Source organism: Mchenga conophoros, linkage group LG22 (genome assembly GCF_057382185.1).
Source record: "Mchenga conophoros isolate Kocher_MC1m ecotype Shallow Benthic linkage group LG22, M_conophoros_male_GT1.1, whole genome shotgun sequence".
NCBI lineage: Eukaryota > Metazoa > Chordata > Actinopteri > Cichliformes > Cichlidae > Mchenga > Mchenga conophoros.
This window is the reverse complement of record NC_140546.1, coordinates 28,006,008-28,033,614: the sequence shown is the minus strand read 5'-3', so window position 1 is coordinate 28,033,614 and position 27,607 is coordinate 28,006,008. Positions and strand designations below refer to the sequence as shown.

The 27,607-nt window shown below is 40.5% G+C and overlaps 1 protein-coding gene across 6 annotated transcripts in view; it reads right to left on the bottom strand.

Moving 5' to 3' along the window:
• The window catches only part of LOC146549654 (receptor-type tyrosine-protein phosphatase U-like), a 260,100-nt gene extending 234,619 nt beyond the window's left edge, over nt 1-25,481 (bottom strand). For 5 of the 6 annotated variants that reach the window (XM_085262637.1, XM_085262638.1, XM_085262639.1 and 2 more), the window contains exon 1: nt 25,185-25,479. In XM_085262637.1, the coding sequence (XP_085118763.1) occupies nt 25,185-25,254 (70 nt within the window). In that variant the 5' untranslated portion in view covers nt 25,255-25,479. Of the gene's footprint in view, nt 1-25,184 lie in introns of all 6 variants that reach the window. The other variant, XM_085262642.1, reaches the window with a different exon arrangement.
• Nucleotides 25,482-27,607: the final 2,126 nt, after the last annotated feature.

Below are 27,607 nucleotides of genomic sequence, written 5' to 3'. Positions count from 1 at the left end.
ACGTAATGGTCTCCAAAATGAGCCTTGTGCCATTGTGCACATTAATGAGAAACCTCTTTCTGTGTGTGTGCGTTTGTGTGTGAGCTTGTTTGTTTGGATACGGCGTCCCAGAAATGGAGCTCCGCCACAGGGCCCATGCAGCTGCAAACAGGGGCTCTGCTGTGTTCAAACAGTGGACAACAGGCTCTCTATCCTTTCCACTGACAGCCCTCTCACATTCCTCCTTTCTTAACCTCTTTTACTCTTTCCTGACATTCTGCTCTCAGTCTTTTTCTATCATTTTGACTCTTTGTTCTTTCAGTTTTTATTCCGGAGCCTTTTCTCTCCATCCATCCCCAATGTTGCAGTTTCCTGTAGACTCTGATAATGAGTGTATGGTTTTGCTTCCCTGCTCTCATTTTCTCTGTGAGTTGCATGCTGTTATGCCATCGCAAAAGTGGTTTAAATCCTCCGGCAGGGCCCGCCAGCGCTGCTGCAGCTGCCCACTGGGCCGGAATAAATCCAGGAGCCTCCAGTCTCGCCTCTGAATGGGTCCACACCCCTGAAACCGAGCCCAGAACAAAACATCCACCCGCATCAATCCGACAGCAATGAACCCAAAAGGCCTTCCTTTGGGAGGTTATGCTTCCCTCCCTCACTTCCCAATCATGCTTTCACAAAGGATGATTTCAGCTGCCTAATCAACTAGAAAAAAACTTGTGCCCTCTTTCCAGTTCCTGCTACAACCACTTCCCCCCGTCTTCCCCTCCCTTCCTCCTTTACCACGCAAATTTCACATGCCAGTGATTTTGTTTTTCATTACATGAAGGGAGAGGGCGATTGCTCTGAACCACATTTTCTCCCAAGCATATTTGAAATGCCAACATCATTAAGACCAACTGTCAAAGTCAGTGACAGTGAAAGGGCCTCTACCTACCCAATCATTACAACCTTATGCCAGGTCTTTTTTTAAAAAAATCTGGAGAAAAAGGTTGTTTTTTTTCTGTCAAAGCTCTGCAGGCTTACATCCCCTCCTCCACCTGCAAGGGCTCAAACACCTGTGGTAATGATCTCGGTGACAGAATCAGGCAATTACTGGACAATTTTATTCACGCCCCTGGCTAGGTCAGAACTCACACGCGCACATACACCCACACGTTTGCAGATTCCCTTTTCTTTTCGGCAGGAGATACGAGATTTTGGGCAGAGCGTACAGCCGCGGCGCCCTCGGGCAAACCCAATCGCCAAAATCCCCCTGAGCCCAGCAGTTTTGTGTTGCGCCAGCAAAACTTAGAGGTCAGGCCTGAATCAGGTGTTCAGTACCCCTGTCAACTCGGTGGCGTTGACAGGACTTTATAGCTAGGGTCAAAGCTGAGGGAAGCCACAGGGGTGTTAACACAGCAGCACACACTTTTATATAAAGTTGTGGCCTCAAACTATGGTTAGAAAGGTACAGTAGCATGCAAACGTTTTTTTCAAAATTTCTGCTACTACAAATATGGCCTGATTTCATAAAGGAATAAAGTTAAAGATGCCACAGTTCTTTGCAATTCTTCCATTTATTACAGACTTAACATTTTAAAAAGGATTAGGCTCACTGCAATGTCAGGTTAGGTAGTAACACCCTCTTTGGTAAGTTTCAGTTCTTAAAGATATTTTGCCCGTTCCTTTAGTTCTGCAATATTTTAGGCACTCTTTCGTTTGAGGTTTCATATTTTCAAAGATATGTATATTCTGGGACTACGAAAGCCTACACCTCCTGTGGTTTTTGAGGTGAAGTCATCCTCTTTACAGCATTTTAACAGATGCTGTAATTAAGCTAATTCTTGGCTCAATCAGTGAAATGATTCCTGTATTGCTGGTAGCAGCTAGAGCCCGACCAATATTATCAGCTGATATTAGATACGTCAATATCGGCTGATAATTTCATTTATCAGCCAACAAATGAAAATAAAGCTAAGCAAGTAAAGCAGGGATGGAAGAAACACCCTTCAACCATGTTGAACCATGAGTGTTGATGTTGAATAGGTTGTCTACAAAGGACCTATTTGGGAAGTGCCTCAGTAGGTTGCCAGGTTTAGCTAACATCTCTGAGTTTGTTAACCCTGGATTGTCTGTTCCCAAAACAGAGTTAACTTCTTTTCTCAGCAGTAACCAGGGTAACCGACTCAGTGAACTACACTGGCAACAGTTTCTCTACGACTCCTCCTCTCCTGCCACTAATTTCCACGTTTATTCAGTTACATTTTTACAAACACTGAAATGCCAGTTAAATATTGGTTTCCTATTTTTTGCACCTTACATGGGAAAGATGGAGATTATGTAACAGACATAAAATGAGCTCAGAATAAAACCTATATTCTCCATCTTTCTTACTCTGTGATTCTGTGGACAGCGATGCACCTGTCAGCCTGTCAGCTGAAAGCTACACTGCAAACAGTTACTAGATATCACAGTTTAAATAAAGACAAAAATTATTTTAATTACTATTTAAATAAAAATGATCTGTGTGGAGCTTTAGACACAGAACACAGTGACCAATCAGCTGTCGTGCTGTAATCAATCACACAGATGACAGAATGTCTGTCACAACCAGAGTAATCCGATTACTTTTTTCAAGTAACAAGTAAAGTAAGGGATTACTATTGCAAAAACGGTAATTAGATTACCGTTACTTTCCCGTAGGAACGCTGCGTTACTGCGTTACTAAAACCGTGATTTTTTGCAAGAATGTCTCATGACAGTGACGTAAGCGAGTACGACGTTCGTGACAACAGCTGTGTGCAGATCAACAATGGATCATATATCGATTGTGGGAGAGAGTATGAGCGTGCAGCGTTTAAAGCGTGGAAGTACTGACCTTACTTTGAGTTTGATTCCATAAAAAGTGACAAACACATTAGTGTCCGTTGTGCGTGGGAAGAAAACTTCTTTTTACAGCGAAAAAAACCCCTAAACTTCCGAGCAAGCACCGAGTGCGCTATGACGTAATGGGAAACTCACAGAGAAACTCGCGGATTCTTCCACTGACCGCTGCGGCACACCTGCACCAGGGTAAACCTCCGCCTGCCCTACTTCTGCTTTACAGGTGAAAATAGAGCAACAGGACCGCTGAGTCTTTGACTTTATTTATTTTCTGCTGTGTTTTACTTGCATCTATTTGAAAGACTGAGTGTAAACACAAAAAATATTTTATTTTATGAGCTGGAATGTGCAGAAAATAGGTTTAAATGTTAAACTAATTTATTCAAGTCAGAGAATGTTGCATATAATTACATTTTTGCTTGATGCATAAAGTTAAAAGATTAAAACTGATAAAACAAGTTTTAAAAAGAGACTTTTCCATTTGATTACATTTTGTATGATGGATTATGCAGAAAAAGTAGAATTGGGCTGAAAGACCTATCACTTTATCACCTATTCAGATTGTAAATCGTGTTTTTAAAAAGTAACTAAGTAACTAAGTAATTAATTACTTATGAAAATAAGTAATCAGTAAAGTAACGGGATTATTTTTTTGGGGAAGTAATCAGTAATTAGTTACTGATTACTTTTTTCAAGTAACTTGACCAATACTGGTCACAACTGACATTTTGCAGATGTTTGAGTGAAGATGAGTAAAAAATCCCTGCTATGGCTGTAAGAGAGCAATCATGTATCAGTAAAGGCTGAGATTAATCAGATTAAAATGTTTAAAGTGGAATATTAAAGCAGAGTTTTTCCGTAAATGTCATTAAGGATTTTTATTCAGTAATGGCAGTAATAACCTCTATAAAAAATAAGATTGTTACATTCCACATCATTAGATTACATTTTAAGTGAATAATTATTCAAGCAATGAAATGATCATAAACTGTAGCAAAAACACATTTTATTTAATAAAAAACTCTCTTGAGGGCAGATCCGCTCCGGGTTTATTGCTGTCTGGGTGACTGATATCACGGGGCCATCGGTAAACTGTGTCTGATCTCTACAATTTCATCTTCAGCTCATGTTGCCACATTTTTTACCTCATTTTTGTTTTTTGAGAAAAATGAGATCCACACATGAGGACATTTGTTTCAAATTTTGATAGAACAGTGGCAGTATAACGTCCTCGTAAGTGGATATCAGGCCCTTGTAGAGAAAAATTAAGTATTTTGGTCTAGACGTCCCAAAACGTGATGTCCACATATGTGGACGCCAGGTCCTAGGAGGTTAAACATGAAAATAGCTTCGTCTATTAAAAATTCAAGTTGAGTAAATGATGACAGGAGACTCTCATGGCCGTGACTCTTGGTTTGGAGTTTTCTGTTTATTATTTCTTTTGGATTTTCTGAAGTGATACATGTTCAAGTTTGGAGGGAGGGGTTTGCTGCCTTTTTGTATTTTGCTTATTATCTGAAGTCCTTCAGATAATATTTCTTGATTAGCCAGTATTTAGTTTCCTGGTTAGGTCTTGTCCTCATGCGTTTACAAGTCTTGTTTATTTTATAAAGGTTTTACTAATCCTATCCCCTTTAGTTTGGTTTATTTTCCTTTTTGTGTTTCCCTTCAGTTTCTGTATTGACTTGTCTTTCCAGGTTTCCCTGTGTCAGGTTAATCCTTGTTTCTGCCGTTCCTGTTTTATTTGGTAATGGTTGTTCTCTGTGTTTTGTGTTGAGTTTACTTCCCCGTCTCATTATGTCTGTTGTCTCCAGCCATCCCATCTGTTTTCTCTCTCCATGATATAATGTGAGTGTGTATATTGTCTTGGCCTCCCCTTGTTCATTGTCCCACATAACTGTTTGAACTTTGTGTTCTCCTGCTCCCAGTTTACCTGTTAATCCACTTCCTGGTCATTTCTAGCATTTTGGAATTCCTCGATCAGTTCCCTGTTTGTTCCTGCTCACACAGACATTATTAAAAACAATTATATATTTTCTATCAAAATGTGTTCAGCCTGTGATGATGGCAGGGTGGCACAGCTAATTAAAATGACTCATCTTCCCCCGCTCCTTTATTTCCACATTAAATATCATGGCCAGCAGTGAGACATGCTCATATTCCTCGGTCCACTGGATTAAAATGGAGGCTCTGGTCCTTATTTGCCACAACGAATCCTGGTGCTTTTCTTTCCTTTCTTTTATTCTGAACACTTCACTAACAGGAATTTCAATCACAGGCACCCAAATTTTCCATCTTAATCTATTTATGGCAAAAATATGAAACAGTGTTTTAAATTAACTGAAGACTTAATAACACAAAAGTCCCCCTGTTGTTGACTGATTACTGATAGTAAACATGAGTAGCACTGTCAGCAGCATTATCAACTGTAGCCTTAGCATAGTTATACCAACCTGAACCTTTTTACTTTTTCATAAATAAGAAATTGTAAATATTATTTTTTGATTCTTCTTTTGAATTACTCTTAGTTTCAGTGCAGAAAATATTGCTTGCTAATGAAATAATTTCTGAAGCCAAAATAATGATAAAAGTGTCATAAAGAGTTAGTGGAAGTGGTAGTGAAGATTTTCTGGATTTGTCCTTAAGGGAACAAAGCAGAATCAATCTGTTAGAGAAGGTGCTCATCTGACTCACTACAAGTTGAGGAGCTAAACCCAATGCTACGCACAGAGCAGACCACCGCAAAGCACACTGCATTTGCCCCAACAGACTGATAGAAAAGCTCCAAGATTTTTCTCGACTTCCTTTGAAAACAAAGCCTGCTTATCCCTTTCTTAGATACAGCCTGTGTGTTGTCTTCCTGTTCAGCCTCCTGTCAATGTGGGGACCCGGCTATCTGTACTATTCCAAGATAGACACGGGCCATGTTATTCTGAAGTCCATGACCATCCCTTTAGTCTTACTTACATTCAGAAACAGAATATTTTCCCCAGACCACTCAACAATATCACACTTTAGTTTTCCCGTCCTTCTACCCAAACACAGCAGAATTGTTTATGTAGATGTCAGGATCACGGGCTATACTGAAATTCTCAGGTGTACCAGGTGAGCAGGAATAGGGACAGAACAGTCAACAAAGACAGAGCACTGCCCAATCTCACAAAAACAAGAAAGCAAAACAAAGACAATTGGCTGCTGTTTATGGCTTTCATATAACACTAAAAAATAAATGTTGTATAAACTGCTGGATTTTGCACGTTTAGTTGATGCCAGCTTTGGTTCAGCAAAGCTGTGATGGGAATTTCTTCCTCTTTTTACACTGATCCATTACATCCCTTGACAGATTAGTTGTAAGCAACAGCTGAAACATTAGTTAAAGCTGAGACTATTTGGCAGCATTGAAAGCAGCTTTACTGCTAAGCAGTAGTAGCATTAGGTAACATATATTTGTTGGAGCAGTAGCAATGGTGTCAATGCTTTGTGTCAGCAGTAATAAAGCAAATTAGTGCAATTAAGTCATTAGCAGCAGCAGCAGCAGCAGCATTGCAATAACTATTACTAAAAGCACGTATTCCTTCTGCTTGTCAATAGTAGTAATAGTCACAGTGCACATATGTAGCAGGAGTAGTAATAGACTTTGTATTTAGGCCTAAAAAGTGAAAAGTGAGAAAATGTTTATTGTGTGACATGTCGAAAGGACACATTTTAAACATGTCTATCCCCATTTGTTCCTGAGAGGGCAGTATTGTTGAAGGCCATTCTCACATGTGTGCTACATTAAGCAGTCCAGTAGGTGAGCTATTCAAGCATGCCTCTAACCTAGTTGAATACAAACAAATCAACAGAATTAGACAGGGGACTTAAGTAAGGATTTGCATGCTGGTCTACCCATGTAAAGCACAAACTTGTTAGGCTTCAGTCACACAGGAAAGGATGTCTGCAATACTAACCCAAACCAAACCCAACACCATCAATTCTGTGCCCAGCCAACCAGCCACACTAAACCTTCTATTAGTGAATCGACTTAAGGCTCTCATTTCTTCGCCTTCACAGATTCACCCTGCCTTGTACTGTAATCCCTCTCCAGCGGATTTTTAATTAAACACAGACAACACATGTGGGTCAAAGACAGCTGCCAGGCAAGGACATAGAGGCAAAAGGAGACTTGTACCTATGTCAAAGTAAACAGAGCTCATTAGCCAAAATGTATGCCTTTCTCTTTAAACGGGCTAAAAATGAGACGTCACTTCTGACAGGAGTCCTGATCTGCACCCTCTGTTAATTGTTCCACCCTCCCAAAACACACTCGTGCCTTCATACACAATCACTTTTTAAGTGAACTGTTACCATCCTTGACCACGACCTCTAAAAGTAGTCAGCGCTATAAAACAATCTTAGGAAAAGTGAGGGACTCTCCATTTCCTCTTCCTCCCCAGTTCTCACTTTATGTCACTATGATTGGCAGCTTTAATTAACAATCTAGTGTCCTCGCTGAAAGTGGGTGACAGAGTTTGGGGGAGGGGGGGGGAGGGGGGTCAAAATATGAAAACAATGCATAGCCTACTTTTGTGTGCATATAATTAGAGATGTCTGGGGCTTGCTGTAGAACCCAGTGGGCGTGGTACAGACTCAAGCAGGAGCAAATTATGTCCAAATCATCTCTTAGGAATGACAATGAACAATGAACATGTCACACATTGTTCTACATGAGTGTCCCTCCACTCAGCTAACCACACGGGGGTCTCTGTAGTTCTTCCCTGCACTTCAGCAACAAGTTAAAATTGTAGAGACCAGGGCACATGGTATGTAAAGAATTGTAAAAACATTTTTTTTTTAAATTGAAAAGATAATTTTTTCTGGTAGCTGTATCTGAACAATCTACTAATCTCCTGCTTCAAGGCTAAAGCAAAGCTTTTGCATTCCATGTATAACAAAGCTTGATACAACAGTAAAGCACCAAGCTTTATTTACTAGCTCTGTGACTGCAAAAACATTACTATCTTGAACTACCCTAATAGTATGTGAATACTTTTGACATAAATCATCAGTTTGAGCAACATATTAGCTTCTCACCTTAAAGAATTAACTGTGGTTAACGTTTTCTTTGTTCTCTAAATTAAGAAAAAATGTATTTACCTTAAAGGGATTTACTCAAGGCTGAACTTTCAACTTTGGAATTGAAGCTGAATGGACCAGTAACAATCTGTCCTAAATGAGCGAGTCATCTTCAAAAGACCCATATCAGCTAAACTTCACGAGTAACCTATTTCCTGCACAGAGCCAGTGCTCCACCCTTGGCAGAGATTCTTCTTTAGTTTCATAATACATCAACACTAGCACAGAACTTCCACATGAAACAGAAAAAAATCACCCAGTGAAGCTTTTTGAAGGCAAGCGTTCTGCTATTCTCATCACTTTTCTAGGTCAGCGTACAGGATGCTGTGTTTAAACCAACTCACAAACAACATATGTCAACTGTTGCCTTATGCAAGGGCAAACAAAGTAGATCTGTTTTTAATGTCTACTCGGGTCATCCCTGAATTATCCCTCTAGTGTCTGGGCCAGCGCTATCATCCTCAAATGCCCTATTATTATTGTGTATGGGCTCAGTGACCCCAGCTACAGAGCCATCTGCTCAGAGTCTACTGATGCTCAGATTAGGGGTGCAGGCCAGAGGAGGGTAAGGGGACACACATGTTTAGTTGCTGAGATGCCTCTTCTAGGCGCTGCTCTGTTAGATCAGGTGGTAGGAAGATGAAAGCTAATACGCAAAGTTTTGACACAGACAGAAATCCAACCACCAGCTGATTTCCATGCTGTTTTCCCCCATACAGCTTCTACCAGTGTAATCAATACCCCCTTCCTGTACTCCACACGCTCCTCTCCTCTCCCACTTCCTTCACTTCACTGTCTGGTTCATTTTCCACCACCTCCACCTGAGATGCAGTACCAACACTTGACGGCCTTGCTTACTGAATCGATGATTCGGGGCCTCCTGGAACGGCAAGCTTATAAAACCCACAACACCGCACTCTGTGTGCTGGCAGCGAAACATCCTCATAAAACAGAATGAGGATTTTAGAGGTATATGCTTCCAATCATCCTTGGCTTTAGTAACATGTTCTTCTGTGAATGTAAAGATGCTTTAGCTTGCTCATTTCCATGCAGAGCATGAATGTAATCCTTTATGTTTATCTCTCTGAGTTCGGAGGTCACGGGGGGGCTGCAGCCCACTGTACTTGCTACTGATGCATACGCCATTTGAAAGGCACACGCAGCAGATGCTGGCCCAGGTGCAATTATTTCTTATAACTGCCAAACTACGGCTGTTGCCTGAATCATTGCCAAGGTGTCCCAAAGTGTCAGAGGGACAATAGAAACAAAAGACCGAGAATTTTTAAAGAAATATGCATGCCAAGTTATTTATCATGGCATTAGAAGTAGAACAGATGGATTGGGAGACGAGAAGGCCAAGATGCATTAATACTGCCAGGTTCACAGGGCTGATTATCAGTGGGAACGCCTACACTGGAAGTGTTTATTCCTTTCTCTTTGAAACTTGTTTATCCAGGAAAATTCATCTTTGTCACACATCACGCTGAAAACTCAGACTGAACTACTACTTTTGAAAGTACTACTGAAACTGACTGAAACTTAATATGCATCAAGCATCTTGGCCAGTTCATGATCCACAATTTCATTTCAAAAACATTATAAACGGACTGTTTTCTCTGCCACGCACACTGCGAGTCATATATTACTTGACCGCACACGCAACAGGCGGCTTGAAATTCATATTGCAGCCATGAATGCTTCCCACGTAGGGATTTAGACACTTTGAGACTCTGGTCTCATAACATGACATACAAACTAGCAGCCATATAGGAGCTATGCAGAAAAGTCTGGTTTTATGAAGCATGTGAGGCGTACCTGGATTTGAATGGTAAAGCATTACCTTGACCTGCACTTTGAGGGTCTCACGCGTCATGTGCAACAGGAGGAAAGATGTATGGAAAACAGCAACACCGAGACACAACGTGGCAACGCTAAAGCTTTACTGACAGAGAAGGAAATAAGAAGCTGGTGACCAAGACGTCCCGCAGTGATAGCAGGTGCACAGGTGTTGCTGCTCATACTGCATAACCTCCCATGCTGTGCACAGGAACCCTGACAGGGGTGAGCAGGCATTGCCACAATGCCCTTGTTTGCTCCAGTGAGGGCATGTTATATTATTTATTTAATAATTTGACTTTTTTTTCCTTACAAGTTTCCTTTCAACTTTTAATATCTCTCATGTGCCACAGGGACACTGGGAGGCCCACCAGTTTGATAACTTTAAATGCCTACTTTTTAAAGTGTAATATCTACAGCTACCTTGGGACCTTGCTCCATATCAGTGATTTTCTTTTTTCTTTTTTGCTATCTTACAAAAAGTGAGGGGTAAGATATAAGAAGAAGTGAGTTTGTGGTTTGGCAGTTAATCTAACTTGAGTTTATCAGCGCTGTGGTTTACTATATTAACGACACGGAGGACTAAACATGTGAGCCCGAGAGGGAAAACTGTGGGAGATAAGGAGCTGGAGGAGAAGGTAGCCGAGCTGAAAAGAAATAGCTTTTGGCATCATGTGGTTATTTTTCTCCAGAAGCTTCAGAAAGGAAAGGAAGCATGAGGAATGCCATTCCTGCAGTTTGCCCTCAGATGTCATTTCAATCTAAAGTGACATTTGCTGATAGCACAGACACAAAATCATCCTGCAGCCGAACTCTGACCCCGTCTGCTGAATCTGCTGTTCGGTCATCTCGCGCTGCAGCGATAACCGAGCGACAGTTTCCACTCTGCTGCCAGCACCACCGCTGGCATCGACCTGTCATCAGACTTGACAGTTCCAACCAGAGGTTTCATGGCCGGGGAATAGCTTGGACAATTGGTTCAGCCGCAGAGAGTAAACACACTGTCAGCTAGGCAGAACAAGTGACAGAGGAATATTCATAAAGATTATTCATGGCTGGCTGTCAGCAGCGGTGACAAATCTGGGAGGTAATGGCAGCAGCAGCCAAATCTGACGGAGAGCAGGACTGGACTAAATGGACAGGCAGCCATCACTGCAGAACAGTCATGCTCCTGCATATCTCTTCTCTGTGTGCACCTCATCCCTAATACATGTGCCCAGTCGTAGCAACAACTGCATCATCAGTCTCAACTGCCATTCCCAACAAGTTGGCCACGTCTGTGTGCTGAGAGCAAATGCTTCCAGAACCAGGGGGTAAATTATCCTTGAAAGGAAAAAAAATCCTCCCTCAAATTCTCCACAATGTTATCACCATCAATCTGTGATGGTGAGAGCGTTCTAGTGTTTAACTTTTGACGAAGTGCTCTAATTTACTTTTCTGCTATACCCACTTTCCCTCACATTTGTTTTTTACTTCCTCTTTGTAGGGCTGGGTATTGCTTGGAATTCTGGGACGAATATCAAAGTTTAAAGCTGAAATTTAAAAAAAAAAACAAAAAACAATTGTGCTCTTGTTTATAATTTCCATCCAGGTCTGCTGAGTAGATTGATGTGCTTTAAAACCTGTGCTCACCTCTATAATATCATAATATGTACATTTTTTACTTTAAAGAATGTTCTCTCAAGTTTTGACATTCAACAGACAAGAAATATTATAACTGACCTATAAAAAAATAATAATTATTGAGTTAATTGAAATATTTTTTTCTTGAAAATATATGGCTAAGGCTACTTCTTAATTTTTTTTTGCGTTTTTTATTGAGTCAATCATCATCTGTATAATTTAGATTTTTTTTTAGAGCTCCACCAATTGCAAGATTCTTGGGTGATTCCAATTTACAATTATTTAAGTGTGACCTGACGATACGGAGTTTTTTCTCTGACAGCGTTTAAAAACAAAACTGAACTTTTCTTCAATGCTATAATTTCATTTTCAGAACAAAATAAATAACATTACAATTTGTTACTACAGCGAGTTACAGGATCTTCTTTTACTTAACCGAAAAAGTTCTCTAGTACTGGAAAGATGTCAAAATAATAACCTGAAAATTGGCACCCACCCATCACTGGTTATACTTAACTTGCATGGCCCAATTCCATTTCGTATCACAAAAGCAATAATATAAAAAAGCCTCACCATCAAGGGATACCCAACAGTGTTTAAAAGGTTTCAAGTGTTCGAGGCTCACTCGTCACTTTTGACGAGGTAAGTGTCGCTGCCTGGCGTGATGTTTCCTTTCTGAAGGCTGTTTGAGGAATTAAGAGACACTTTTGCTGACATAAAATGTAGTCAAGTTTTCTTCACTCTCAATGCTTAGTGGACAATTTGAGACATGATCTGTGGCAAATGACGAGCTCTCAGCCTCTCAGGAGAAAAGAGGGGTTGGAGGAGTGCAGAGAAATTATCCTCAGTGCTTGGAACTTCCCAAAATTTGGCAAACAAACAAACTGACGTCTATCATCTGAAGGTAAGAAAGTCAGGATGCTTTACGCTTCTTGGCTTTTGTTGCCCCAGGCAACAGTTCAGTCTCCTGAGACTCAATAATTGTACAATTAACATCACTTTACATACCTGTGACACACAACAGCCTCCAATATCCACGTTCCACCCACAGCTGAGGTGTTCATGCTATGCGGATTTATTATCTTCAACCTTTTACTGATTTCACAAAACATTTCATCTGGCGCATCATTATATAGATGCAGTAAAATGAGTCACTGAGGAAAAACTGAGCAACGGCAATCAGAAACCCAGCAGCTTCCTTTGAAGTCATCTAAAGTGAACTCCAATGCAGGCATTCATTACTGACATAGAAAAGTAAGCAAATTAACTTCAGCGTCTAAACATGTTTAGAGATCAGCTTGACAGACAGCATGGTGCCTGCTGGCATTCCTTCATCTGCTCAATAATGATTTGTTGTAGATGGGGAAAAAACTCAACACAACTGTAACACCTGGGCCCTATTTCAGGAAGCCGGTTTAGTGCAAACTTTGAGTAAGTATACCCTGAGTTAACGAAAACTCTGGGTTTTCGGTTTCACAAAGCGAGTTTAGATTAATCCTGAGTGAGTTACTATGACGACACACTCCGTGAAGCTAACCTGCCCCCTAGCAGGTTTACTTCAACTAACCCTGACTTTCTCCGCCTCTTTGTCGGAAACCTGACTGTAGGAAGTGTCAGACATGGCGTGCTCCTTCCTTGAAGAGCCAGTAGATGTTGAAGCCCAAATTCTCCGCAGAGCTCTCCGCCGGGAGAGAGTGATTAGAGCGCGTTCGGACATTTTATCATTTCCTGATGATTTCCTGTGTGAACGTTACCGTTTTTCAGCACAATCTATAAGTTATTTGAATAACATCCTCAGGCCTAATATTGCTCATGTGACACATCGCGGACATTCTCTCAGTTCTGTACATATTATTTGTATTGCACTTCGGTTTTTTGCAAACGGGAGCTTTCTGTATAATATTGGTGACGCTGAGCACGTTTCCAAGGCTACCGTCTGTCGGGCAGTCAGGAATGTTACAGTTGCACTGAAACGTCTCCTGCACTCGTTTGTGGTGTTCCCCGGTCATAGACCCACAAGATTTATCAAAGAGGGATGCCACAAAATTGCAGGTATCAGGATGACCAAAACTTAATTCATGATGTGGTGATATTTGAACTACTACTTAAATTTTACATTTATTCTCACGGTTCCCAGGCGTGATTGGCTGTATAGATGGCACTCACATTCCAATCATTGCTCCTTCAGTAAATGAAGGAGACTATGTGAACAGGAAGTCTTTCCACAGCATTAATGTGCAGGTACATAGTTCCCTGTAGCATTTCAAACTAACAAATTATTTCATTATAGTAATGGATGCTAATTTGTGTTCTCTGCACTGTGAAGATCATATGTGATGCTGCCAACATTATCACAAATGTGGAAGCCAACTGCTCAGCCTCTGTGAGTGGTGGTGGTGGAGGACCTCCACCTGTTTTTCGGGCCTCCGCTTTTTTTTCTATTGGCTATAACGGGTCACATTTGAGCACACAGAGTAAGCAAATATGTACTTGTAATGTGCTCAGATAATTTCAATAAGTGCTTACAGAGGGGAAATTAATGTAGCCTCTAACTGCAATTGGTTTACAAACAGACCAAGCACTATGGCTCATAATACAATTACACCTTACCTGTTTGGACTATATTTTTATATTTCATTTTTACTTGCTGCCAGGAACGTTTGGGGCCTGTTGGGTTGCACCTGCGCTCACATCACATCACAAAATAAAATGTATGAAATAAAAAATAAAATAAAATGTAATAAAATAACGTGTTAAATGGGTGGAAATCCCTAGATCAATGTTTAAATTAACACTCAGGCATTGACTCTGTCGGCTATGTTTTGCCATGCATGCTCCCTTTCTTTTGCAGCTGTGGCTGTGTTACTTTTTTTCCGCGGAATTTGCATGTTATCGGCATATGCTGCCATCAGAATTTCGGCCTCAAGCGCTGTAAAATACATTGACCGCGCCTTCTTTCCCTCCGTCTCCATGGTGACTCGCTTAATCTGTGCTCCACTGATCAGGGCTTTATGTATCCTCGTGTGCGCGTTTAACTTGGGGTTAAAGCAACTCCGCGTTGACTGAACTAATTGTTATCAGCCTTTCTGAAACCGAATATTCCGAGTTGGACAGTTCGGGGTTACTCAACCCTGAGTATCGTTTTTCACTCTGAGTTTTCTAAACCGGCTTCCTGAAATAGGGCCCTGGAGAGTCGAAGTTGGCCTCGTATCTCTCCACAATGACGCCTCCCAGGTCCAGTCTAAGGCCGGCTGGTAGCAGTATCAGCTTCAATAATAACATGCAGGAGTTACCGGCATGAGCCAGCTTATTGTAGGTTGTTGTCTTAAGGGTTTCTGCAACAGCCAATAATATTTCCATGGTCTACATACCACCAATGAACCATATTTAACAAAAACGATACCCTGTGTTGTGAAATGTGCTTAAAAGTGTGTTTGAAAATCTACAGGGTTACTGTACAGATTCATTACTAGCAAAGGCAGTTGCCCATTACATTGACATAAAACAACCCTGCCTGATTATATATTTTAAAAAAAAGCTAGGTTGGTATGAGACTGCACAGGTAGTTCTCTGCAATAAATAAAGGCAAACATGCTGGAGCCTGTCATAGGGCAAGAGGCAGGGTACACCCTGGACAGGTCGCCAGTCTGTCGCAGGGCTAACATACAGAGACAGACAACCATTTGCGCTCACATTCACTCGCACATTCAGACCTATGGACAATTTGGATTAATCAGTTAACCTATCCCCACAAACTGCATGTCTTTGGACTGTGGGAGGAAGCCGGAGTACCCGGAGGGAACCCACGCAAACACGGGGAGAACATGCAAACTCCACACAGAAAGACCCCGGCCTGATGGTGGAATTGAACTCAGGACCTTCTTGCTGTGCGGGAACAGTGCTAACCACCGTGCCACCGAGCTGCTAATATTATCATTATTATTATTATTATTATTATTATTATTGTTGTTATTGTTGTTGTTGTTTACTTAAGATTTCTAGGATACCTTCGTGCTTGCATCTGATTTATGCAGTGTCACTGGATATATTGCGGAGTCACTACTATTGCACTATAGTGCTGCTGCTGGCACTTTGATGCAATAGAGTCACACTTTGAATTAGGTAGTGTGTCACCACTGACAGTAGTTGATTGGAAAAGAAGGAATGAAAAGAGACATGCTGCTGCCTACAAGGTGCAATCATTGATAAAATGTCATCCCCTTATTTTTCAATATTGTCATAAATACAATTATTTCAAATTTCTTGAAATATTTTAATATAATTTTGACGCTATTCATATGTAATGCAAAATAAGGTATGTGTGAGATGATCACTGTAAAGTAAGGTATGTGTAAATGGAGATCATCTATCTGTCAACAACCTAACATGAAGGTAAATGAAACCTGACCCAAACAACATCCACAAAAATTCAAACCTGCTGCTGCCAGATAACTGTTTGTATTGCGTATTTATTTACCATGAGTCTGCGCTCATTAACACAAGTTACAAACTTTTCCATTCTTGACATCATTGATTTAATCTTGATATTTTTACATTCTCTAACATTTATGTTTTAGTTGGCTTTACTTTCATCTTTTTTAATTTCTCTTTTGTTTTATAAATAATTACCTCTTTGTAAAATAACTCATCTTGAACTGTGGGCAGTGACATACTTATGTCAATCATGTTTATGAAAAGTGTTACACGACCCCGTGATTACACATTAGTTTTTACACTTCGTATTCAGTCATTGTGTTTTGTTTTTAACGCTTTGGTTTGGTTTAAGCAGCAAAACTAATTAAAATAGTTTTGGGTTCAAACCACAGACAGTATAAAAAGGCAACTATTGCCAGCATGATGTCCCATGATTGTGAAGTTCTATTATGAAAGCTTAAACTAGCATTTTCACCATTGCAATCTGGGTGTCCTAAAAGTGGACATGATGAGTACAGGGGAGTGACTATGACACAGTATGGACACCCCACACTGATTGTCAAGCTTGACTTGTGATTGATAGCTACATAGCCAATGCACTACCCCTGGATAATCCTTCTCTCTGAGTCTAATGATGACCATCATTTCCAAAAGGAACTTTGCGTGACCAGAAAGCAGCAACTGAGACCAAAAGTACAGCAGGAAAGTTTTTACTGTGTGTACAGAGAAAGGGAGCAGGTGGACATTTTCCCACAGACGTCAACCTGGAGTTCACCCCCAGGTGAACTTGAAAGGTAAATCCATTTTCCATGTATTTTTGCTAGAGAGTGAAAACATTTTTTTTTTTAACTTAAAAAAACAACAACAAAATTTAGGACAGTAGAAAAAACTTGTTATTTAAAAAACTACTAAACAACAGGGCTGGGAAATATGAAATTTGTTTTAACAATGCTACATTCATTGCATGGGAATCAACATTGGATTTAGAGCAGGGCGATATGACCAAAAATATTTATCACGATATACATTTGAAAATTTGCGATAACGATATAACTGACGATATAATTGACACTAGACAAAATACTTTACAACTCCACAACTTTATTAGTGCAAAAAAAAAAACATCACTGTATTTTCACTTAAACAAGCAGCTGTTTGTTTATGTGCATTAAAGTTATATAAAAACGTAACAGTGCAAATTCCTTGCTGACAATTTAACCAAAAGGCATTTCCAGTGGAAATTGGCTGTCATATCCTTAGCATAACCATGTATAATATCCACAAAACTTAAAAAGAGGTTATACACACACAATACGGTAATATTTTGTGGAAGCACAGTACGTATCACTCCGCGAGGCTCCTGTCTACGTTAGCCGTAACGCTCCGACAATACATCAAGCGGTGCGGGTTCGTAGCTTAGTCGTACTAAAACAGTTGACAGATTTTCGAGCGCCGTGTACCACATAACATCGTTTCGAGGTCGGTAAACACAACCAGAATTCATACATAAGGCACACGGGATTATAAGGGGCACCGTCGACTTTCAGAAAAATCAAAGGATTGATTTTAAGTGTGTTGTATTTTCCAACAAACACGGTAATAACGACGGCCCGCTAGCATGCTGTACCAAAAATAGTGCTTTGTTGTGTATCTGACGGACGAAAGCTAAACCAGTTCCACACCACTGAAGTTGCAGCATTTTTACAAACCAATTCTGATTCATCTGTTTCATTCAACGATCCGCTTTCACCCTTCTCATTCTCCGTCGCCGCCATGCTTTTTCCGCCATGTGCGTATGAAAACAAAGGCACTGCACATGCGCGTTTTACCCATATTCTATTGCGATATTTCATTTTCTTATCGTTGCCCAACATTATACCGGTGTTACCGTGAACGGTATGATATGGCCCAGCCCTAGTTGGATTTAGATTCATCTGCATAGTGAGTCTGCAGCAATTCTGCCAACTAATAGCAATTCTAATGAATTGGAGGGTGATGTGAACGCTTTATCCAACTTAGTTAATATGTAGGGGTGCAACGATATTCGTATCGATATTGAACCGTTCGATACAGTGCTTTCGGTTCGGTACGCATATGTATCGAACAATACAACATTTGTAATTTATTTTATCAACTTTCCTTCTGACGATGCTGTCTGTGTTGAGCGCTCAGTGAATTTGTGTTCGACTACTCTGCCTAGGCTGCACTGTCCAGCGCAGATCCACTGAGCGCTCAACACAGACAGTATCATCAGAAGGAAGAGCGCAGGGCAAGCTAGCGAGACAGAAGTTAAGCTCTCCTTTTAACATGGACCTCCCCCACTCTCATTCAGATCTGGCGTTTGGAATTATTTTGGTTTTCATGTGACGTATGACCCTGAAGGTAAGCGAGTCATGGACTAAAGTAAAACAGTATGTTGGATGTGCCATGCAATGCTCAATTACATTGGTGTGAACTAGTGTGTTAGCGCAGTTAGCTCGTTAACGTGTTGGCCGTCTAGCCCCATGCACGGAGCGATCGGCGGTAGCTCGTTAACGGAGATTTGCCGTGTTGTGGCGTTATGGTCATTTCAACGAGATTAACCTGAAAGCACTAGTGGGAACACAACGAATATGACTGCACATTTACGCCGACATCATCCTAGTGCAAAGACAAGTGGAAGCAGACAAAAAAAAGCAAGCATGCTACTAACTTTAGCCGAGTCATTTAGACAGCTGTTAGCACATGATTCTCCTTATGCTGCTGAGAATATAGCCCAGAAGAAGCGGATAGTATAGCTTTTATTTTGGAAAGAGCCATTTCTCTGTAATAAACTCTCTTTTCCAAAGATGAGTGATTCCTCAATCAGATACAGGGCTTGCAATATCGCTAGCCCGACGTCCCGGAGCTAGCGATTTTTTCAGTCGGGCTACCAAAATCTATCTCTTCCCTGCCCGTCGGGCTATTGTAGGAAAAATATATGTCAATGCTTTTGCATTCTTTCGGAAATGTAGCTGGGTAATTATGTCATTGGCATCGGTGAGCCACTGTCAATATGTGACATATTGAAGTCGCGTTTGAATTTGCGCTTGTTTTTTTGCTTTCACTTTGCAATCGTGCGAACTGTGTATAGAGAGCGACAGCACTGATCTGTGAGTGATGATAATTTGTGCACCAATTCCTCTGACATCGTCTTATTAATCGTTAGCTTACTATGCAAACATGACAAGTGAAATCTCCCGCAGCTTAAACATGTGAGAGGTTGATCGCGCAGAGAATCGCTGAGCTTATGTGAGTGAGTGTGTAAAAGCATTTCAGTTCTGCTGAGCCAAATAAGACAGGTCAGGGTGAAGAAGTGACAGCCAAAGAAAAGCTTACCACAAAACGGAGAAGTTATGACAAATCAGACTATAAGGCAAAAAGAAAGTGCAGCTTTATGGTTTCATGGACAAAATAATTTCTGTGGCTGCAATATGACGAGCTATATAACCAGGGCTGCACATAAGTGGTCCGCAGGTGCGCATTCGCTGTCAAAATAAAAAACACGCACAAGGGTTAGGGTTAAATTTAAAAACTGTACTTTTGAGTTAAAATATATATATTTATAATTTTAATAAATGACAAATTAAAAATGCTTGAACATTTTTTTGTATCGAAAAAATATCGAACCGTGACACCAAAGTATCGAACCGAACCGAACCGTGAATTTTGTGTATCGTTGCACCCCTATTAATATGTTAACAGCTCAAACATTCACCAAGAGTAGTCCGGTGTTAAAACAGAAAGCAAAGTGGCAAAAGACTAAAATACTGTATACAACTGATGACTACTGAAGATACATCATACTGAAAGATAGATGGAGCACAAGAACTCGGAGTTCAACCGAGATGGGCACAATGAAGTTTGTTGACGGCGAAACTGCATTTTATCAACTCCAATTCCATAGAGAAAATTGCCTTCAGTACCACAGCAGCAGGCCTGACTTCTCCCTTCATGATAAGAGGAAATCATTTTGAGATAAACTGAAGTAATCATGCTGCAGTTATATATGTATAAAAAAACCACTGAAGTTTGTGAACTCGGTCTGCCATTCGCAGGTCTGAGAACTTCCAAAAAGCCCATGAAGTCTTCACACTGTGATGATTACAACTAAAATTTTAATTTGGTGAAACACCTTTACAAGTTTGCTTTCGCCACGCTGCCAATGAAAGTCTGAGAGACGAACAGCATGAGTGACAACTAACAGCCAAGGCAATTAAAATTTCTCAAAAGCCATCAAAGTGGAGGATTGCACTGACTTCCACCTCATTCAGGGCTCCTTAGCTAGCACTCATTTGTCTGTCAGCCTGCTACTGACTGTCTGAATATGTCTACACATCTGATGCTTGACCTATCCATTTGAATGGAAAAGAAGCCCTCATGTGTTCTGTAATATTTATCCCACTTAATGCTATAGTGCTCATCAGAAAGGTTAAGAGTGAAACATTGGCTGTGCTTTATCATTTCAAATTGATCTTTTTTGCCATTGTATCCATTTTATTCAGCCAAACACATAATTAAAGTCAAACTATCTAACGGTCATAATTGAAAAGGCTTCTAAATGTCCAGTAGAATATGCGGATGGGTTATACTAAATCTATACCCTACATTCATTGGGTTTTTCTTCTTCAGTTTGAAACAGCACTTGCTCTTTTGTCATCTCATTATTGCAAGCTGCAATTATGCTGTACTCATTTTCTTTAAAAACGTGCAGCTATTATGGAATTCACAACTTTTGTATTAAAAAATCTTTTGTTATTTCCCCCAGTAAAAAATCACATCTCATTATTGCTTTTTGTGTGAACACACACGCCATTTTCTCTATTTACAGCCCTCACATTTGCCCCAGGAGAGCTGTGTGTGTGTGTTGGACTATTTTAGCACTGAGCTGGATTCACGCCACTACACACCAAGAACTCCCCTCTTTACATCCTCCCAACAGACCATGAAAGCGCACCTTCTCGTGTCAGCGCTCACTTTCGTTGCGATCTTTTCCAGCTTACTTCCTCCAATATCAGAATCCTTGGAGCCGCATGTCAGCGCTGCTTAGTGTCGGAGCTCACTCACGTGGTTTCGTTTCAAGATTAAATTACATTCTTGCTTTTATTCCTCAGAGCCCCCGCTAACAGGGGGCCGGGCACCTTTAAACAACACGCCAGGTGTCACCTCAGCGATCACACATTCTCTAGGCCAGACTTTGGAGCTGAGGTGCAAACACAGCTACACTCGGCAGAATTATAAAGTGGTGCTGCCACTGCACCTTCTTGTGTTTTTGCTCCGATCAACATTAAAGCTGCATGACACAACTTCTTGGCAGCCTCAAAAAGGCAGCAAAAGGGATATGTTAAAACTTCAGTACCTGCAAATCCGACAACAAACTGCCAGGCTCAGTCTTTGATGATTTATTCCAAGAGCTGTGTGGGGAACCTTAAGTACCAACCAAAAGTGTTCTTAGCATCACATAACTACAATTGGCAAAAGTTTGCAGTGACAGCTTGGTCAGATGAATGACAAACGAACTCTGTAAAACACACAATATCAAGGAGGCATAAATAGAAACAATCTGATTTATATGTAAATCTCAATGTGTACCCACAAGTGGTAACCGTGATGATGCATTACAGTCCTATTTCCAAACGTTAAAGCATTAGTGTCTTAGCAACACATAGGCAGCCTGTCACGCAGACACCTAATCTTTAGGTCACTGTTGTCACTGAGAGATTAAGTTGCTGACCCCAAACTATAACGGCTCTTAACTTGAATCCAGCTGGGGAATTAATTCACAGTCTTTCACTCCCCTCGAGTCTTAAGCATAAAATACTCCAAAATACATTTCAAAATGAACAGGCATGTTACCAAGTTCGCTTTACTTCTGCTTGCATTTCATTCAGTTCAATTCAGCTTTCTACCTCAATATACTTACAATATTAGAAAGAAAATTCAACAATCACATGGCCCACTATGAGCAAGCACTTGGTGACAGTTGGAGGAACAACTCCCTTTTAACAGGAAGAAACCTCTAGCAGGACCGAGCTCAGGGAGGGGCGGCCATCTGCCACGACTAGTTGGGGATGAAGGGAAAGAGAAGAAAGCAAAGAAAGATGGGACAAAACAGGCAAACTGTGGAAGAGAGAGTCTGCATTTAAGAATTCCTAATGATTAAATGCAGTAGTGGTGTATAAACACACAGAGAGCAAAAAGAGATGAGGGAAAAATGAATGCTCAGTGTATCATGGCAAGTCCCCCAGCAGCCTAAGCCTATTGCAGCATAACTAACGTCAGGGTCACCTGATCCAGCCCTAACCATACGCTTTATCAAAAGGAAAGTTTTAAGCCTCATCTTGAAAGCAGAGACAGAGTCTGTCTCCTGAATATAAACTTGGAGCTGTTTCCAGAGTAGAGGGCCCTGACACCTGTTCTAATTTTGAAAACTCTAGGAACCAAAAGTAAGCCTGCAGTCTGACTCTGAAGCCCTCTTTTAGGATGATTAGATACTATGAGGTTGTTAAGTTATGACAGAGCCTGATTATTCAAGATTTTCTACTTAAGGATAAAGATTTTAAAACCAATGAGGAGAAGAAGCTAATATGGGGGAAAAAATGGTCTCTCAAGCCAGTCCCAGTCTAACTTTTCAGCATCACTCTGACACGTGATGTTGGTAATTTTTGATTTATTGCACGAATGGATGAAAACAGTCCAACATATTTGTTTAATGAGCACTTTGAAGGACATATCTTGGACAAAAATGACTTCTGAATTCTTCACAGTGTTACTGGAGGCCAGCAGTACATTAACCGTAGTTTAGTGTGAATCTAGAATTGGAAAAGTAGAGGTCATCCAGGTCTTTATGTCTTTATTACTTTTCTGCAGTTTAACTAATTGGTGCAGTTATCTGGCTTCATGGATACATAAAGATGCGTCTCATCTGCACTGCAATGAAAATGTATGCAGTGTTTTCTAATACTATTGTTGACAACTTTAAACAACATGTAGAGGTCTTTATTTCTGATGCTATTCAACATGCTAAGGTTGCTGCTACCGTGATTTTTGTATCAATAGAAAAAAACAGCAAAATTTGCGACAATCATTTGATTATCTGATCCAAAGATAACTAATCGGTGAATATCATGGGTGGTGAGCTGTCTTTAGCAGTGAAACAACATGAGCAGTATCTCAAGTTATGATGCAGTAGTGCGAAATGCTTTAACGAGGTTATAAACACATGGAAAAAATGTTGGCAAGTAATGATAAGATTTAAAATTCCAGCACCCAATCAGAAGGTCTAAGAGTGCATGAGAATGACTTAAACAAGGGACATCAAGGATTTGCAAACAATCTGGACAGAAGCAAGAAGTAGGTACTCTTTCTGATATACATCCATATATAGATATTCAAAATGTTGGATTTTTAAAAAAAGATTTATCCGCATTTGGTGATGGCATTCCAAATACGAACGCTGTCGACAGAGAATCTGCTCAGTGCCCTCTGGTGGACAAACCACTACTCATAACGTATAACTTTTTACATTTTTCATGTATCAACTGTTATTAAAGCCGATAGATCAGCAAATAACTGATATTGTTCGATATATGGGTCCAATCATCTTTGGGGTTTGGAAGTGAACTGACATTTGAAGAAAATGTATTGAGCTGTAGAAAATCACGTTGGACATTTTTTGCAATTTTATGACAAAGTCACACCATAGAAATTCACAAATTCATCTATACTGCATTGCAGTTTTGCAATGACAGCGTTCTTTGACGGATATACTTAAAAGAGAAGCAGCAGGTGAAAATGCACTTAGCAGAATCTGATTTAAATGTGAATTTACACACTTTTTCACTCCTACTGTGTGACAACAGCCTTCAGTCTGTCACAGAAAGGACCGAGGTCCACCGCAATGACCCAAGACATATGCAATTAGAACTAGCTTTGACTTTCTCCATGGAAATCAGTGTCTAATCTTGGTGATATGAATAAAAAGAATGTGAATCAGTGGTGTTGAAACATTTTGTCTGCTATTTCATGCGAGATCAGAAGACAGGTGGCTTGTTACAATAAATCTTGCCCACAGAATCCACTCGATCCTAGAGAGCAGGGAGTGGCTCGGTGCACGGCTGTTCAGCAACTGGCTCTGGTGATCGTGTAACTGATACCTACATACCAAAGTATTTATATCGCACTGCCAACATTCACACAAGCTGAAGAGCATTTGAGAAAAGTCAACTTGCACTTTCACATGAGACAAACTTGATAAGGGGCTGACTGCGGGCTGTTTTTTTTCTCTTTCTAATCTTATTCCACAAAATTCTTTAAAAGATAACGTCCCACGGCCTTTAGGAGTCTTCACACACTACTTCAGCCATTTAAGTGTTAAACTAGCCACAGGCAAAATGAAAAGGATTTGAACTCACAGCTCAGACAGGCTCTGTGGCTTTCAGGTAATATAGCTTCAAAATGTGTTTTCCTCTCTGAGAACACTTCAAAACTGTCTATCAAGAGTTTGACTGATCCACACAGAGAATATCTGGACCAGCTGTCAGTGCGGTTATTCCGAGCACAAACACTGACATTACTAATTCATCTCTATGGTTGCTGCTTTGTAGCAGCAGGCAACACACTCCAAAACAGCTCTGAGGGATGACTGTGTTACAAAGTGAACAAATCACCCGATGCATCCGCAACATAATCATGCAAGATGTTCCATCAGAGCTATTAACACACAAGAAAGTTAAACATCTGCAATATAAGATCCAATGAGGGATGACTTATTACTGAGAGGAGATTTACTTTCTGTGAGATGACACATTGGTTTAGAAAAAAAAAACACCCAATGAAGCCTGAACAACTGGAAAAATAGCAGTAAACGTCAAACGCAGGCAGACACTGCTGAATCCTCTTTCGTTTTCGAGCTTTTTGACTTTTTATATTTGATCTTGAAAACACACACACACACACACACACACACCACTGAGCACTGTCATAAAATGATGCTGTGAGGATGCAGGCAATGTCACGTTTAATGTCCAGTGAAATATTAACGTGCCACTGTTTACACAAAGGACAAAGTTCACAGCACCGAAAGCGAGACGGGAGCGCGTTTAAACAGTTGAACGCGCACTCAGAGGCAACTTTTTTTTCAAGTTAGGGAACCACAGTCGGAGCAGAAGACAATTTGACTTCAGCATAAATCTGTAAATTGCAGGGACATGGCGGTTTTAACCCCTCACAGTCAACTTTAAGACTGTAACTCTTGCCTTCGGACTATGCCTCGCCATACCCAAACTAAGTATTTCTCTTTTCTCTTCTTTTACCTGTTGGTCCCTCCATGCTATCTGCGTAGATCCTGATGGCCAGCATCAGTAGCAATGCTGCTGAATACATGTTGGCAGAAGAAGTAAAGTCCAGCTCGTCACAAGAAGCAAATCCTAGAGGAAACTCCAGCAGCAGGAGCAACAACAGCGGCAGGACTGGAGAGAAGTTGCGCGCTCAGCTCCATTCATCGCCGCCTGCACTGATCCCTCCACATCCCGCACAGGGAGCATCTGATTTCAAGCTAAAGCGTTCAAAAGAGCCCCCCTTTCCTGTAACGGCTCCGCTACTTTTTTTTTCTGTGTGCACTGCGAGCAAGCGGGACGCAGGAATGCGGGTCTGCGGCGCCTCCATGTGGCGAGGAAGGGGAGCTCACGGCCGGAGAGCCACACGAAGCCAAGCGCTTGGTTTTAATTGCGCGGAGGCAGTCAGTTTCTTCAAGAATCACGTTTAACTCAATAAAAGAATGCAAAAATAAGGAGATAAGCCATGAAGAAAACAAAGAAAATAAAGTCATGATGTTTTTATATATAATATTATAAAAGGCAGAATTCATTTTTAGGAATCCCAGATGATGAAATGATAAGATAAATACTAGAAATATCAGATTTAAAAGTCATGAGCTAGTGTAAATGAAAATAAATTCAATTTTCGATTAAATCTGAATTCTGAATAAGAAAATTTTCAGGTAATGGAAAATGATTATTTGAGATTAAAAAGTGAAATGAAATCTGAAGCTACAATGGCCATTTAGTCAAACAGGAGAGAACAGCTGGTCAAGGGAGTCAGGGTTTGTCCAGGTGTCCAAGTTTAAAAATATAAAAAGAGTTTATACATAAGTTATTGTTTAAAATATTAAATAATAATTCCAGCTCTTACTGCAGTTTTGAATATGACTTTCTTTTCTTTTCTTTTTTTTTTTTAAAAAAAGCATAGCCTCCAAAGTTTGTGGGGGCGAGCTGTATCAGCACAATATTAAACATACATTTCAGGGGGATATTTTTCCTCAGTCTTCCCTTTAAGTGCATTTTTGGCTTCCAAGCAGCTTTATTCCAGCTTGGCCCTTGCTCTCCATTATTATGCTAAAAAGCAACAGATTAAATTCTGACTCACTTGTGGTGAGATATTTAAGCACTAACACCTTGCCAAAGGCTGCCCGAGCACTGTCTGCTCTCTGCGGTTGTATATATTGTGTATTAATATGATGTGGAAGAGCTGTTCTCTCTGTCAATATCTAGCATGCTGCTTTGTGGCAGCAGGGTGGCGATGTGATGAAGTGAGTGTGTTGTACCTGGACAGCTTGGTTTCAAGCCACCGATGAAAAGCCGATGGCAAAGTCAGCTGCTGATTCTCATTTTCCAGCTCCAGCAGTGCCATTCTGCAGGTGACCTCTGACTTTGCCTCTGGGGTTTGTTTTAATTAATGTTTGCTTAGCAGACATCACCGGCTTCTTGTTTGAAATATTTTTGAAATATTAGATACAAATAAATGATCATTCTTTATGAATGCATTCTGCTTCTTGTCTTTTTGGTCTTGATGATTTGATCCAGTCTCACTTTTCAGATTTAAGTCAACTTAAGTCAGAAACAACAACTCTTAACCCAAACAATGAGTTCCTCAGTTTTTGAGAAGCATTTTTGTGGTATGGTTTTGGTCCACTTGTGCCATTTGATGGCAAGGGTCACTGGAAATTAGGCCAGTAGTTCTGAAGTTTGTCCTATAAGGCAAGATTTCTACCCACTTTGGAGTGATCCATTGGAGGATGATAGCGCTGTCACAGTAATCAGATCTTGATAGTGTTGACAAGTGAGATTTAAACCACTGCCATCAGCAAAACACCAAATGAGGGACTGCCTTTTGGAGAGCAAATGATTATTGCCTTTAGCAGCATTTTAGAGTCTTGTAGAAAGAAGTGTACTGAAAATGTTCTGACACGTTTTTTTTCTTGAAACTGTCATTCATCTACATTATGACTTTTAAGATAGAAAGAGCTGGAGGTACAGATTTAAAGATGGTTTGATTTTCACTCGGCATGACCAGGATTAGAAACAAGTATATCAGGTGGGCAGCTCAGGTTGAGCAGTTTTCAGGCAAAGTTGAGATGATTTGTGTGCAGAGGTGAAAAAATGGTGACTATGAAGCTGCCAGGAGGGAGGAAAAGAGGAAGACCAACTAGAAGGTGAATGGATGTAGTGAATGAGGACATGTAGGGGCTCGATGTGACAGAGGAGGATGCTAGGTAGATGGATGATCAACTGTGGCAATACCTAAAGGGACCTGTCAGAAAAAGAAGAAGAAGAAGAAGAAGAAGTAGAGATATGGCAATTCATTTTTTCACAAGTATCCAATGGAAGGGGAGGGGGGACACTCATTCCAATATTTTGTGCATATAGCTTTCAGCGAGCAACATACAAAGCTTGATATA